A 15,903-nucleotide genomic window follows, 5' to 3' on the forward strand; every position below is an offset into this window, starting at 1 on the left:
TGGAGTCAAATTTAAATGGTCTAACTCCTGTATGAAAATGCAAGCTGATTTCCAACTCTATCCAGAGTCTGTCTCTTTTAGAGAAACTCCCAGAACTACCGAGGTGTTCTTACCACTTTCAGTGAAGACAACGGGAATTTGAAAATCACCCAGCAGGAGATGGAAATTGCAACCTTTTAATCAGCTATCTATGATCTACCAAATCAGTGAAGAGATAAAAAACAGCCGCCAATGGTTATGGCGGAATAGGCACTCTCCTACACTGATGGTATGATTTTTAAGCTAGTACAACCCTGTAACATGGTGACTCCAAAATATACCAATATCGTACAAACACACATACATATTTTAATGCAGAACCTTTCGTTACAGTATTTGTAACTCTTGGCCCAGTTGTGAATCTATACCAAGAAAAGTAACAAGAAATGAAAAAATGTTTTAAGCCCGAAGATATCATTAATTGTTTAGAATCCCCAATTGCCATCTTGTTGAAAAATGTCCAACAAGTATATTTGGACACACTCATTAAAACTGTTTATGACATAATTTTTAGTGATCTGAATAAATGGAAACATTATCATGTTAAAGAGAAGAATCACTGGTAGGGAATGAAAGATAATTTTTATCTTTCTTTGTGTTTGTAATTTTCAAATTTCTACAATAAACACAGTAATAAATATTATTTATTAATAAGTATATATGCAATATTAACTATGTTTAAAATGTATAAAAATGGTCAAGATAATAATCAAAATGTTAATAATGATATATCTAGGTGGGAGGAATCTATTTCCCTTTTCTTTTAAATACTTTTCTGTACCTTTCAATCCTTTTGTGCATTTATTACAATAGTGTTGTAACTAGAAAAAACAACTTTCAAATAATTGAAAGATGAAACACAGTTAATATTGAAACTTACTTGGCAGCTTGGACATCTGTATTAGAAAGGTTTCCTTGAGCAATTGTTTTTACTTGGTCATAGGCAGACTTGATAACCTAGGATAAATAAGTAAAAGCTGGTCATCTCTGCTCAGTGCCAGGGTCACTTGCAGCATTCAGCTGCTCCTCTACTAGGGCAAAAACCTAAGATTGAAGGTTCGTTCCAGAGACACAGTATAGAGTCCGTGTGGAATTCTTAGGTCACTATGTGCTGCTCACTCTTCCAGGGATCTATAAAGCAGCTGTTTGTACAATATCTAAGTAGCCAAGCTTCTTACAAATGTTTAGTGGTAGAGGGCAGAGGGTGGAGGCAGGGTTTACAAAAAGAAAACACAGGGACTTATAAGTGACTATGAAGAATAAACATCTCTAAAATTTCCTCAGACTCTTAATTAAAGTGTCAGGTAATCAATCCTGCCCTCTCTTACAATTCACTAAAAAGAAAGAAGTATGCCAGTCAGAATGGCCATCATTAGAAGACTACAAATAACAAATGCTGGAGAGGGTGTGGAGAAAAAGGAACCCTCCTGCAATGTTAGTGGGAATGTAAGTTGGTACAACCACTGTGGAAAACAGTACGGAGGTAACTCAGAAAACTAAATACAGAACTACCATATGGTCCAGCAATCCCACTCCTGGGCATACATCCAGACAAAATTTTCATTCAAGGAGATGCAGGCACCCCTATGTTCACTGCAGCAGTATTCATGATAGCCAAGGCATAGCAATAACCTAAATGTCCATCAATAGATGAATGAAGAAGATGTGGTACATATACACAACGGAATACTACTCAGCCATAAAAAAGAACAAAATAATGCCACTTGCAGCAACATGGATCTCATACTAAGTAAAGTAAGTCAGAAAGAGAAAGACAAATACCATATGATATCATTTATAGCTGGAATCTAATATATGGCACAAACGAACCTATCTAGAGAAAACAAACTCATGGACATGGAGAACAGACTTGCGGTTGCCAAGGGGGAGTGGGAGGGAGTAGAATGGACTGGGAGTTTGGGGTTAGTAGATGCAAATTATTGCTTTTGGAGTGGATAAGCAATGAGATCCTGCTGTATAGCACAGGGAACTATATCCAGTCACTTGTGATGGAACATGATGGAGGATAACGTAAGAAAAAAAGTATATATATGTATAGCTGGGTCACTTTGCTGTACAGCAGAAATTGAACATTTGAAATAAATTATAACTAAAAAAAAAGAAAGGAATAATTCATACACAGCCAATTTGTTTTTTTTGTTTTGTTTTGTTTTTTTTTTTTGCTTTTTAGGGCCACACCCACAGCTTATGGAGGATCCCAGGCTGGGGGGTCTAATCAGAGGTACAGCTGCCAGCCTACACCACAGCCACAGCAACGCCAGATCAGAGCTGCATCTGTGACCTACACCACAGGTCATGGCAACACCAGATCCTTAACCCACTGAGCAAGGCCAGGGATTGAACCTGCAACCTCATGGTTCCTGGTCAGATTCGTTTCCGCTGCGCCACGATGGGAACTCTCCTACACAGGCAATTTGTAAAGCTTGTCCATACCTGGAATGCTGGCATCAAGAGGAATCACCTTCCAGTGATGTGGCTGGGTACTTGGTAAATATTTGTTGAATAAATAAAAACAAACCTGGCCCGTGCTACTTATTGTTTTCCCTACTCACCTAAATTCTAGGACCCTCATTTTCCGTCCATGTGAGCTACCCATTTCCAAAGCCATACCCCAGATGTGGATATAACTTTCATCTGTCCTACCTCAGAAACCCTCACTTCCAAGACCTCTGGCCTAAGTCTTTAATCATGCTGTCCTTCTCTAGCATTTTATCAACACCTCTAGTTCCTTGATTTGTCCACTTTCAATCTATCAGGTCCCTCTGGCGTCACTTTTTTTCCATCTTAGGGCTGCACCTGCAGCATACAGAAGTTCCCCGGATGGGGTGGAACTGGAGCTGCAGCTGCCGGCTTACACCACAGCCTCAGCAACACTAGATCCGAGCCGCATCTGTGATTTATGCTGCAGCTTGTGGCAATGCCCAATCCTTAACCCAATGAGTGAGGCCAGGGATCAAACCTGCATCCTCACAGAGACTATGATGGGTCCTTAACCTGTTGAGCCATTATGGGAACCCCTGGATCACTTTTTTTATCTTGCCTAGATCCATGAATCATCCCTTCAATCATTCTTGCCAGTGTTTCCAACTTCTAGTTGTCTCCTCATACTTCTGACCTGTCTACGTTGCAGGACTACAGCTTGGGATCAACCCTCCTGCCTGCCTCCATTTCTCCCTTAGGCTAGACCGCTAACTGACTGTACTATGAATTTGTGGCCACTGATCTCAAGGAGACATTTATACTGCTGTTACGCTCCTGTGTGCCTCAGCCACTCATCTGTCCCAAGCCTCATTACTTTTTCACAACTCTCCTTCCTTCTCTTACTCTCAAAACATGACTTAGCCTCTTACGTCACCAGGGATGTAGGTCCGCATCTTCCTGACAACCTCTTCTCCCACGTCAGCCTGTGGATCCTGTTTGTACTTGATTTCCCAGATCTGATCCACCTATAATTTCCTCTCTCCTCTGCCTGCTCCAATTTTCTTTCCTTTCACCATGAATGCCTCTTCCTTCGTAATCTCTGAGGAAACTCTACCATACCTCCCTGAAGTCTCAGCTCCACCTGCCTGCACCAACTCTGCATTTCTTTCTTCTCATTCATTCCTTAATAATACAAATTTTAGATCACTTCCAACACTCTGGTAAAAATCAATTAACATCACCAATATCGTCCTAGTTTGTTAAAACTAGCAGACCTCTCTGTGGTTAAAAGGATATTAATCCAGAATAGATCAAAATGGGGTTAACCATTCTCTTCCCTGGCCTCCAAATGCAACAGTTTTTCTTTTTCTTTCCGTTTTCTTGGCCATTTTCCTCAGCTGGACCTTCAGTTTCTCCTCCTACAACCTTTCACACATAACCCTGACTTACACACACACACTTTATGTTGAGGGCTCCCAGGGTACATCTTGGCCTTGACCTCATATCCCAGAGACAACTCGATAGCCCATGTCCATACAGAACCAACATACCAAGGAGGTATTTCCTTGCTCATTCCTAGAGGCATTCGTATATATGTTCTTCATTTTTAAGTTTTCTTCACAGCAGATAACACTTGAATGATATCACACTATACAGAGCTCTGATAAATCATGGCATTCAAAATTCAAAATATATTTTCTTTTTAGGGCCCCGCCCGAGGCACATGGAAGTTCCCAGGCTAGAGGCTGAATTGGAGTTGCAGCTTCTGGCCTGTACCTCAACCAGAACCACACCAGATCTAAGCCGCGTCTGTGACTACACCACAGCTCACGGCAACACAGGATCCTTAACCCATTGAGCAAGGCTAGGGATCGAACCTGAATCCTCACAGATACTAGTCGGGTTTATTACTGCTGAGCCACAATGGGAACTCCCATATTTTTACTAAAAACATGTTAATGGGGGAAAAACAATCTTTTGAGAATTGATGAGTTCGCAACTTACATCTCCAGCAGATGCAGCCTGAGAGATAGTATAAATCCCAAAGAGTCCAGAATCTGAGTAACTGGCGTTAAAAGCAGAAACCTGAAATATAATGAAACTTTACTCATTCTACTGGGTAAAACAGGGCACCACAATTCCCTAAGGTTGTCTAGACAAAAATGTGTACCTTCACAGCATAAGCAAAGGAAATGAATTAGTATTCCACTTAACTGGCTCTGTGAGGGACTGAAGTTACACAGGTTACCTCTTTCAGAACTGTCACAGTTTTAACTTTTCTCATTCATCTCTTTCTAAAATGGATTGCTCACTTTCCTTTTTTTTCTCCTAACGCCTTGATGATTAAAGGTTAACATTAACTTGTGAACGTTATTACTATAGACTCAGTATGGCCGAGGTGGTACAGATCATGGGCTTTGGCATTGGACAAACCTTTCTTCCTTCTGCTGTTGGTGATGACTTCCTTCTTATTAATTTGCTTTTACATCTCTGGTATACTAGTCAGAGTTGGGCGGGACATTTCTGCTTAATGGCCATTATGCAGATGTTCACGGGAGCAAGAAGTTTAGCCTCTGAAAATACAGGGATTGCTGTCTGTGGTCTGAGCAGAGGGTTGAGCTCCTTACGGTGAATATGACAGCCTAGGAAAATGTTTTCCAGTGTTTATGTGGACCATTCACATAAGGATCACCAGAGTTGTTATTAGACCTACTCACGCAGATCACTACAGATGCAATGACTGGGAGCCCGCATTTTTTAAAATTTATTTTCTTGTTTGTTTTTGTTTTTTAAATTTTTAAGAAATGTTCATTTTTTCCATTATAGTTGGTTTCCGCATTTCAAACCCATGTTCGGTGATGCTCATGCACGCCGAAGTTTGAAAACCACTGCTTTGGCCAGTACAAAGCACACAAAGATACGTATTTCAATCACTTGAGGTTTAATTACAATTCTGAGGGTATCCTATTTGTTCTCCAAGTTTCTGGCCAAATTCTTAAATAGGAACTTCTACTTTTTTTTTTCTTTTCTTTTTATAGCCGTACCTATGGCACATGAAAGTGTCCGGGGGCCAGGGGCTGATTCGCAGCTGCAGGCCTACGCCACAGCCACAGTGACACTGGATCTGAGATGCATGTGTGACCTACTCTGCAGCTTGTGGCAATGCTGCATCCTTAACCCTATGAGCGAGGTCAGGGATGCGACCTGGCCTCACAGAGACAAGGTCGGGTCCTTAACTTGCTGAGGCAAGACAGGAACTCCCAAATTTCTATTATGTTATGTCACTGGATTAGATTAAACTCTAACTACTCAAAACATCCTTACCATTCAATGGTGAAGAGTAAAGCATGAAGAAAAGAAAACAGAGTAGCGACGAACCAGGAGAAAGAAAATTTGGTGGAAATCAAATTTAGGACTAATTTAAGATAATGGTTTTCAAACTGTGCTCCAGGGAACCCTAAGGCAACGTACAGAAGATCCAAGGGTTTCAATGCCAAGTGAGCCTGCTAAGCATTTTTTTTTTTTTTTTTTAAATGAGTGTTGCAACGTTTATTTGAGGTTCTCTCTTGGTTTTTTGGGTTTTTTTTTTCTTTTCTTTTTTGCCACACAGGCAAGTATGTGGGAATTCCTGGGCCAGGGATTGAGTCTACACTGCCACACAGCAGCAACCAGAGCCACAGCGGTGAGAACGCAGGAGCCTCAACCCGCTAGGCCATCAGAGAACTCCCCTAAACTTTAAAAGCAAAAACTGTGTTTGGGCACTGCAGTTGAGAAATAGTATTGGATAAAAAAAGCTCCTCTGCTAAAGAAAAGTTTGACAGTGCCACTCGAGTAGGGGGAATAAGAGGAGAAGATGACTGAATTTAATTTCCACCAAGTGTCAAATGGCCGAAGATCTATTGCAGCATAAATCTACCTGTGCCATGTACTGTTGCTGAAATTATGAACAATACTCAATCCTACAATTTAGAACATTTGCTACTTTTTAAAGAAGGTTGTGTACTTAGGGTATTACATTGGACCAACTATCATCACTCATAATATAATACCTTGCTGGTTGACATTTTATATTCTCTTGATTTGAGTATCACTATTTTGAGAGCTTTAGCACTTGGCTCACTGTCATAAGAAGGTGTCTTCTAAGGAAACATGGGCTTTCGGTTACGACTAAATGCCATTTTCCTCTTTTCACTTAATCTCAAGCTGGAGGAGTAGGTTTGTAAGCAACTTCTTGGTGTTTACCTTGTACACTTATTGGAAAACATGAAGAGCAGTGAAATTAGGAAGAAGCCACAAGAATGGAAGGGGACAGAGGAAATAAAAAAGACTCATGAGAATTTAGGAGAATGTTTAATATCTAAAACTTTATTCTAATGGGAATTGAAGTATGACTTTCTGATTATGTAAAGCATTCAATTCTTTTTATATTAGAGTAGCTAAAAAGACAGTTAAGTTTTTGGTAGACCCACTAAGGTACTAAAATTATGTCTGGTTGTCTCCTCAATTGTACAAAGATTTTCTGTGTGTTCATCCTATATTTTATTTTTTATTAAAAAAGTTTTTTTTTTTTAGTTTTTTTTTTTCTTTTTACAGCCACACCATAGCATATGGAAGTTCCCAGGCCAGGGGTTGAACCAGAGCTGCAGCTGCAGGCCTACAGCACAGCCACTGCAACACTGGATCCTTAATCCCCTGAGTGAGGCCAGGGATCAAACCTGCACCCTCAAGGACACTATGCTGAGTTCCCACAATATGGGAACTCCTCATCTTAAATTTTATTTTTTATTTTTTTGTCTTTTTTGTCTTTTAGGGCTGCACCCGTGGCACATGGAGGTTCCCAGGCTAGGCATCAAATTAGAGCTGTAGCCGACAGCTTCACGCCAGAGCCACAGCAACTCAGGATCTGAGCTGCAGCTGCAACTTACACCACAGCTCACAGCAACGCCAAATCCTTAATTCACTAAGCAAGGCCAGGGATCGAACCCACATCCTCATGGATGCTAGTTGGGTTCATTAATCACTGAGCCACGACGGGAACTCCCTCATCTTAAATTTTAAAATTGGATTAATGTTAAGCCTTTGAAAACAAAAGGAGGGACATCGGACTGTGTAAACTCACATCAAATGGCTGGTGAACTCCCTTGGCGACAGCCTGGTATAGAGAGCTGGTGGCATTGCTGCCCCTCTTAACATGTGGTCCAGCACCAAGGACATGCTGCAGAACACTAAATGCATTTGCTTCTGCACTTCCCGTGGCAGCACTTTCTGCTACAAGAGCAGCATGGACGAGACTGTCTCCATTCTGGTCTCGAATTTCACCTGGGGCCACGGAAAAAAAAAAAAAAAAGAGCAAAGACAAAAGGGCTTTTGGTTTTACTTTTCAGTATTCTCTACGACACAGTATCAACCTATTTGGATTAAGCTTTTCTCTGGCCTGATGCTGTCCTCATGCCATCCCACGCTTCCCCTTACACAAACGTGGTCAACACATAACACCCGAGCAATCTAATTCTTTCTCTCCACATTGACACCACCAGGGGAGGGGGGCATCCTGATAAATGAACCCTAATGGAACAGAATGCTTACCTCCACGGTACTTGGCCTTTGCGCCAGATAAACCAAGCCCCCCCCTCATGTTGAGAAACCGTTCGGCCACTTGCTTTAGAACAGGATGACTCACACCTATTTCAACAGAAAGAAAAACAAGCTAGAACCCTAATTTCTGAAAGACAACTGTAAAAATCTACCGTTTTAAAAATACATGATTATACAATTCAAGTATCATAGAAATAAAAAGAGCTTCCCCATTATACCACTTCTCCAGATATCCATTTACAGCTTTACTATATATTCATCTAGAACTCTTTTCTATGCAAATATTTTTTATTTTAAAAATGGTATTATTGTTTCTAACTTGTCTTTTGTAATTTACATCAAAGTGACTGTCACCAAACATTTAATGGTTATAGACTATTATGAAGATGTACCATCATTTATTTAATCAACCCCCCCTTTTTTACTTTTTAGGGCCACACCCATGGCACATGGAAGTTCCCAGGCTAGGGGTCAAATCGGAGCTGCAGCTGCCAGCCTATGCCATAGCCACAACAACTCAGGATCCGAGCTGCATCTGTGACCTACACCACAGCTCATGGCAATGCTGGATCCTTAACCCACTGAGCAAGGCCAGGGATTGAACCTGCACCCTCATGGATACTAGTTGGGTTCGTTACTGCTGAGCCAGGATGGGAACTCCTAATCAATCCCTTCTTGATGGACATTAGTATGTTTCTAATAGTTGGCTATTAAAACAATATTGCAATGTGCACTAAAGGACATTTTCAAAAGAATGAAAAGATAATCCACGAAATAGGAAAAAACATTTGCAAACCATGTGTCTGGTAAGGAGTAGTGTCCAGAATATATAAAGAACTCTTACAACTCAACAGTAAAACAAACAACCCAATTCAAAATGGGCAATAGGAGTTCCTGCTGTGTTGCAGCAGAAATGAATCTGACCAGGAACCATGAAGCTGCAAGGTTTGATCCCTCGCCTCACTCAGTGGGTTGAGGATCTGGCGTTGCTGTGAGCTGTGGTATAGGTCACAGATGCAGCTCAGATCCTATGTGGCTGTGGCCGGCAGCTCTAGCTCCAATACGACCCCTAGCCTGGAAACATCCACAGAGCGGGGAAAAAAAAACAAAAACAAAAACACCAAAATGGGCGATAGACTTGAACAGATATTTCTCCAAAGAAGATAATACAAGTGGCCAAAAAGCACGAAAAACGATGTCCCGTGTCATCAATCATTATAGGAATGCAAATCCAAACCACAATGAGACACTACTTCACACCTATCAGGATGGCCATTATCAAAGAGATCATCACTAAGAGCTGGGGAGGATGTTGAGAAATTGAACCCTTGTGCACTGTTGATGGGAATGTAACATGGTTCACCTGCTTCGGGAAACAGCCTGGCTCTTCTTCAGATGGTTAAATATCCTGGCAATTCTACTAGGTACATACCCAAGAATCAAAAACATGTTTTATTAAAAAATTTATACATGCACCCCAATGTTCGCTGCAGCACTAAAAAAAAGAGCTTATATATAAATGTTTATATTTGTAACAGCCAAAACATTTAGGAACAACTCAAAGGTCCAAGGGATGAATGGATAAACAAAATGGTGGCAATGAAATGTTATTGGGCCAGTAAAGGGAATGGAATATTGGTACCTGCTATAGCATGGCCGGACTTCGAAAGCACTACGCTAAGTGACTAAGTGAAAGAAGCCAGTTACAAAGGCTATTATTATATAATTCCTTTTATATGAAATGTCCAGAAGAGTCAGTTCTACGCAGACAGAAAGCCGGTTAGTGGTCACCAGAGGCCAGGAAGAGGTGGAATAAGGAGTAACTGCTAATGAGTATGGGGTTTCTTCCCAGGATGGTGAAAATGTTCTGGCAATAGTTACACCCTCAATAAACTAAAACCCACAAACTATACACTTTAAAAGCATGAATTTTGTGGCATATGAACTATACCTCAATTAAACTGTTACTTATAAAAACAAATGATCAATAAAGCCCAATACTACTAATAACATTCTCATGCAACTATTTTGTAAACTTGACCAAACTTGCTGGGTTTAAGAGAACAAACATTCAAAATTTTAAGGAGTTGCCTTCGTCGCTCAGTGGTTAACGAATAGGACTAGGATTCATGAGGAAGTGGGTTTGATCCGTGGCCTCACTCAGTGGGTTAAGGATCTGGTGTTGCCGTGAGCTGTGCTGTAGGTCACAGATACGGCTCAGATCCTGCATTGCTGTGGCTGTGGTGTAGGACAGCAGCCACAGCTCTGATTGGACCCCTAGCCTGGGAACCTCCACATGCCGTAGGTACGGCCCTAAAAAGACAAAAAAAAAAAAAAAAAAAAAAAAAAAGAGAGAGAGAATAAACATTCAAAATTTTAATATATTCAGACTTCTAAAAATGTTATATCAGTTTACACTCCCACTAATAATTTTTGAGAGTGCCAATTTCATCATACCTTGGTTAATACTGAGCAGCATCAATCTTTTAATTTTTGCCAGTTTCACAGACTAAAAACTACTTGGTTATGACACATTTTACAGTAACTGGCATAGACAGTTTCCCCACAAGTTGTTTCATGCCCTTTGTCTACTTTTCTATTAAAGTGTACCTAAAACAAGAACAAAAGCTCTTTGCTTAGAGAAATTTGCCCTTTGTCATAGGTTTTGCAAATACTATCCTAAATTTAAAAGCCATGTTTTAAAAGGTTAAATGAGGGAGTTCCCGTCATGGCACAGTAGTTAACGAATCCGACTAGGAACCATGAGGTTGCGGGTTCGATCCCTGCCCTTGCTCAGTGGGTTAAGGATCCAGCGTTGCCGTGAGCTGTGGTGTAGGTCGCAGACACGGCTCGGATCCCGAGTTGCTGTGGCTCTGGCGTAGGCCAGCAGCTACAGCTCCGATTCGATCCCTAGCCTGGGAACCTCCATATGCCGCGGGTACGCCCCTAGAAATGGCATAAAGACAAAAAATAAATAAAATAAAATAAAATCCTATCACATACCTACTTTCTGACATAAAAGATGAGTTTGAAAATTTTGTTCGGTCCTATGTTCACATAACTATAGCTTAAAGGACTACTTTTTTCTTTTTGACTCATATCAGTGAAACAATATTTTTATTCATAGCTCTGAGTGCAACATTTACCAGCAGAACATCTTAGAGTTTCTTTTTTTCAATTAACCACTTTCTAGAATGAGACAGGACATCATGAAGGGTAACTCTGTGATTAGAATTTACGAAAATATCCAAATGAGTATATGATACATTGAGGCTGGTAACCTATATAGTGAATGAGTTACAATGTGCTGGAAAGGTGTCCACTCTTCCACCCCACCAGTTTATAAAAGTCAGCCACCTCAGTGAATTTTCTATCACCTTTTCTGAGAGTCAAGAACACTGAAACTGTAAATGATCCAGCTATCTAGTCATCCATCTGTACATAACTGTGAAAGATGTATATATACACAGTTACATATGATCATGCGAGTTTACAGTGTTTCAGGGATAATGTTGTCTTTTCATTAAGTTATTCACATGTTTCACTATCTGGCAAGTCATACTACTTTTTTTTTTTTACTGAAGTAGAGTTGATTTGCAAGGTTGTATTAGTTTCTCATGTACAGCAAAGTGATTCAGATATACATATATTCTTTCTCATATTCTTTTTGGTTTATTACAGGACACTTGAATATAGTGCCCTGTGCAATACAATAGGATCTTGTGGTTTGTTAATTCCATATAGTTTCCATCTGCTAGTCCCAAACTTCCCACCCAACTCTCCTCTACCTTTCTTCCCTCTGGGCAACAGCAAGTATGTTCTCTATGTCTGTGAGTTAAAAAGGACTACTCTTAAAGAAACAAACTGACATGCAGGCAATCCCCAACTTACCAAGTCCAATCAAAGCCATTCTTGCACTTGTGAAATGGTTCTGTACATAGTAATGTAACTGAGGAAGTTAAAAACATTTATTAGGTTATATTTATATAAATATAGGAAGCTGTAAAAAATGTAAAATTGCTTTTCAGCAGAAAATAAATACTCAGGCTTAAAAGCTGATATAATAAACTATGAAGGACTATCCAGTGCTGAACTACACTGAAATTTTAAAGACCGCTGCTTAAAAGAACTAGAATTTGGAGCTCCCATTGTGGTTCAGTGGGTTAAGAACCCAACTAGTAACCATGAGGATATGGGTTCCATCCTTGAGCTCGCTCAGTGGGTTAAGTATCTGGCATTGCCACAAGTTAGGGCTTGGATCCTGCATTGCAGTGGCTGTGGTTAGAGGCTGGCAGCTGTAGCTATAGCTCCAATCTGACCCCTAGCCTGGGAACTTCCATATGCCACCAGTGTGGCCCTAAGAAGAGAAAAGAAAGAAAGAAAAAAAAAAAAAAAAAAAAAAAAAAAAAAAAAAAAAAAAAGAACAGAACTTAATGTCTTAATGTGATGGTTATATAACTGAATATAATAAAAACCACTGAATTGCATATTTTAAATGTGTGAAGTGTATGGTATGCGAATATATCTCAGTGAAGCTGCTAATAAAAAAAAGGAATTAAAAATTAGAGCACACGCTAGCTTGAACTTGAAAAAATGGGATCTTAATCATTAAGATCATTAATCTTAATGATTAAGAAGTATAGCAGGTTTCTTTTGCCTTTATACAGGTAGTAATAAAGCACTATTATTTATATTCTATAGTAGGGCTAATAGAGTTATATCACCATACACCTCTCGCCTATCTTTAAAGGTTTTCCTGCTATGAAGTTATGGTCTACACCGGGCTTTCCAGCCTGGATGATTATACAATTATCTGGGGGGCTTAAAAAATAAAAACAAACTCTGTCAATCTCTCCGCACCCTATCCCATTACTGGGCCCATTATACGGACTGATACAGTTAGGTTCAATGTGAAATCTTGGATCTTTATTTTTTCATTTTTTTGGCCACACATGTGGCACAGAGAAGTTCCTGGGCCAGGGACTGAACCCATGCCACAGCAATGACCTGAGCTGCTGCAGTGACAATGCCAGACCTTTAACCCAAGGAGTTTCCACGAGGGAACTCCTTGGAATCTTTATTTAAAATAAACTGCCCACCTATCTCATCAACCACCTAGCTGATCTGAGAATCAGTGAGAATTGACAGTCACCGGTTTACATCACCACTTTAGACCTAATATACAAAAGGAGGGCGAAAACACGCATTCTCAACAGGCGCACTACTGCTCCCAAGGGAATGAAAATTACTTCTTGGGGGGTAAGAAAAAAAAAAACAAACTTATTCCTTTACATATAAAGTACTAATACATGTAAAGTACATAAAGAGATCTACAGTATATCCATGGTATTAAAAATTCACTGTGGGAGTTCCCGTCGTGGCGCAGTGGTTAACGAATCTGACTAGGAACAATGAGGTTGCGGGTTCGGTCCCTGCCCTTGCTCAGTGGGTTAACGATCCGGCGTTGCCGTGAGCTGTGGTGTAGGTTGCAGACGCGGCTTGGATCCCGCGTTGCTGTGGCTCTGGCGTAGGCCGGTGGCTACAGCTCCGATTCGACCCCTAGCCAGGAAACCTCCATATGCCGCAAGAGAGGCCCTAGAAAAGGTAAAAAGACAAAAAAAAAAAAAAAAAAAAAAAAAAAAAAAAAATCACTGTGCAGTTCCCATTGTGGCTAATGGATAATGAAACTGACTAGTATCCATGAGGATGCAGATTTGATTCCTGGCTGCCCACTCAGTGGGTTGAAGGATCCGGCATTTGTGTGAGCTGTGGCGTGGGTTGCAGATGCAGCTCAGAACTGGCACTGCTGTGGCTGTGGTGTAGGACTGCAGCTGCAGCTACAATTTGAACCCTAGCCTGGGAACTTGCATATGCTGCAGGCACTAAAAAAAAAAAAATCATTATTTGGGTATGAGTGGAGGAAAAATTGGCTAAAAAGGCTCCTTGGTAGAGTTCTCTTGTGGTACAGTAGGAAAGGATCTAGCATTGTCACTGTAGTGGCTTGGGTCATTGCTGAGGGTGCAGCCAAAAAAAAAGGGTTCCTTGACTAATGTTGGTTGAGACTGTTAAACTAAACTAAGGTAACTATAAACAATCTATGAGAATTTGTGCCCTAAAATAAATGGTGTCTCCACCTTGGAAAGCCATATTTTCTTTTATTTTTTTTAAACTGATGTTTTTCTAATGAATGCTGCCTCTGCTCAAAGTATTCTAGCATCAATTTCCTTAGAATTTCCTTTAGCCTAGGGATACATTTAAAAAAATGCTAATTACTGTAGTTAACATGTTGGTATTTCTCCATGATACATACACACAACTTATTTTTTAAAAAATGGGATTCCCTTGGTATATCTTATCATAAATTACCTTTTCTTTACTTGACAATATGCTATGAAAATTTTCATTATCAGTACCTATTTTTGAATGGTTGAATAGTATTCCATTCTACATTTAATACATCATCTAACTAGTTCTCTTATGTTGGATATTTAATTTGTTTCTAATTATTTTTTAATTATACCCAATGCCACAATAGACACCCTTTTAGGTAAATGATTTGCTATGCTATGTTTTCTTTTTTTTTTTTTTTTTTGGTCTTTTTAGGGCCACACCTGAGGCATATGAAGGTTCCCAGGCTAGGGGAGTCAAATTGGAGCTACAGCTGCCAGCCTACGCCATAGCCACAGCAACGTGGGATCTGAGCCCTGTCTTTGACTTACACCACAGCACATGGCAACACCAGATCCTTAACCCACTGAGCGAGGCCAGGGATTGAACCTGTGTCCTCATGGATACTAGTCAGATTTGTTTCTGTTGAGCCATGATGGGAACTCCTGATATGTTCATTCTTTCAGCTACCTCAAACGACATACATATCTTTAATCATCTATCTTTACAAGAGTGAATCTGATTATTGAAAAACGTTAAAAACCCACTAGAGGCCAGTCTTATGAAAAAATATTGGTGATTCCAAGTTGGATGATATCACCTATAATTTTTTTTTTTTAAAGCGCCGTGCCCTATTTGTTTTTTTTTTTTTTTTTTTTTTGGTCTTTTTGCTATTTCTTTGGGCCGCTCCCGCGGCATATGGAGGTTCCCAGGCTAGGGGTCGAATTGGAGCTGTAGCCCCCAGCCTACGCCAGAGCCACAGCAACGCAGGATCCTAGCCGCGACTGCGACCTACACCACAGCTCGCGGCAACGCCAGATCGTTAACCCACTGAGCAAGGGCAGGGACCGAACCCGCAACCTCATGGTTCCTAGTCGGATTCGTTAACCACTGCGCCACGACGGGAACTCCGCCGTGCCCTATTTGGAGTTCCCAATGTGACACGCTAATTAAAGGATCCAGCATTGCCACAGTTGTGGCATAGGTTGCAGCTGTGGCTTAGATTCGGTCCCTGGCCTCGGAATGTCCATATGCCATAGGGATGACCATAAAATTTAAAAAATTAAAAAGTGCTCTATGAGGGAAGATACTAAATTGATATTTGGATAGTTTTCTTAACAAGGAGGTAAGTCAAAAGAGAAAAGGGATACAAAATTCAGTTTTCTGTCGTGGATAACCAGAAATGAGAATAAGCATCTTTTTTTTTTTTTTTGGTCTTTTTGTCTTTTTCCAGGGCTGCACCTACGGCATACGGTGGTTCCCAGGCTAGGGGTCCAATCGGAGTTGTAGCCACCAGCCTATACCACAGCCACAGCAACGCAGGATCTGAGTCCCATCTGCGACCTAACCACAGCTCATGGCAACGCCAGATCCTTAACCCACTAAGCCAGGCCAGGGATCGAACCTGCAACCTTATGGTTCCTAGTAGGATTCGTTAAC

General features: G+C 40.6%; 1 protein-coding gene across 2 annotated transcripts in view; it reads right to left on the reverse strand.

Annotated features, from left to right (window-relative positions):
• UQCRC2 (ubiquinol-cytochrome c reductase core protein 2) overlaps positions 1–15,903 on the reverse strand; it is a 31,262-nt gene that overhangs the window by 4,505 nt on the left and 10,854 nt on the right. For both annotated transcript variants that reach the window (XM_003124555.6, XM_085017358.1), the window contains exons 8-12: positions 11,968–12,025; positions 8,068–8,163; positions 7,601–7,800; positions 4,486–4,566; positions 920–996 (exon numbers count right to left, since the gene is read on the reverse strand). In XM_003124555.6, coding sequence (XP_003124603.3) covers positions 920–996; positions 4,486–4,566; positions 7,601–7,800; positions 8,068–8,163; positions 11,968–12,025 — 512 coding nt within the window. The remainder of the gene's footprint in view (positions 1–919; positions 997–4,485; positions 4,567–7,600; positions 7,801–8,067; positions 8,164–11,967; positions 12,026–15,903) is intronic.

This window comes from Sus scrofa, chromosome 3 (genome assembly GCF_054392235.1).
Source record: "Sus scrofa isolate SSC_HxYL_T2T_F1_AM1 chromosome 3, Sscrofa_HxYL_maternal_Yorkshire_Landrace_v2.0, whole genome shotgun sequence".
Taxonomy (NCBI): Eukaryota; Metazoa; Chordata; class Mammalia; order Artiodactyla; family Suidae; genus Sus; species Sus scrofa.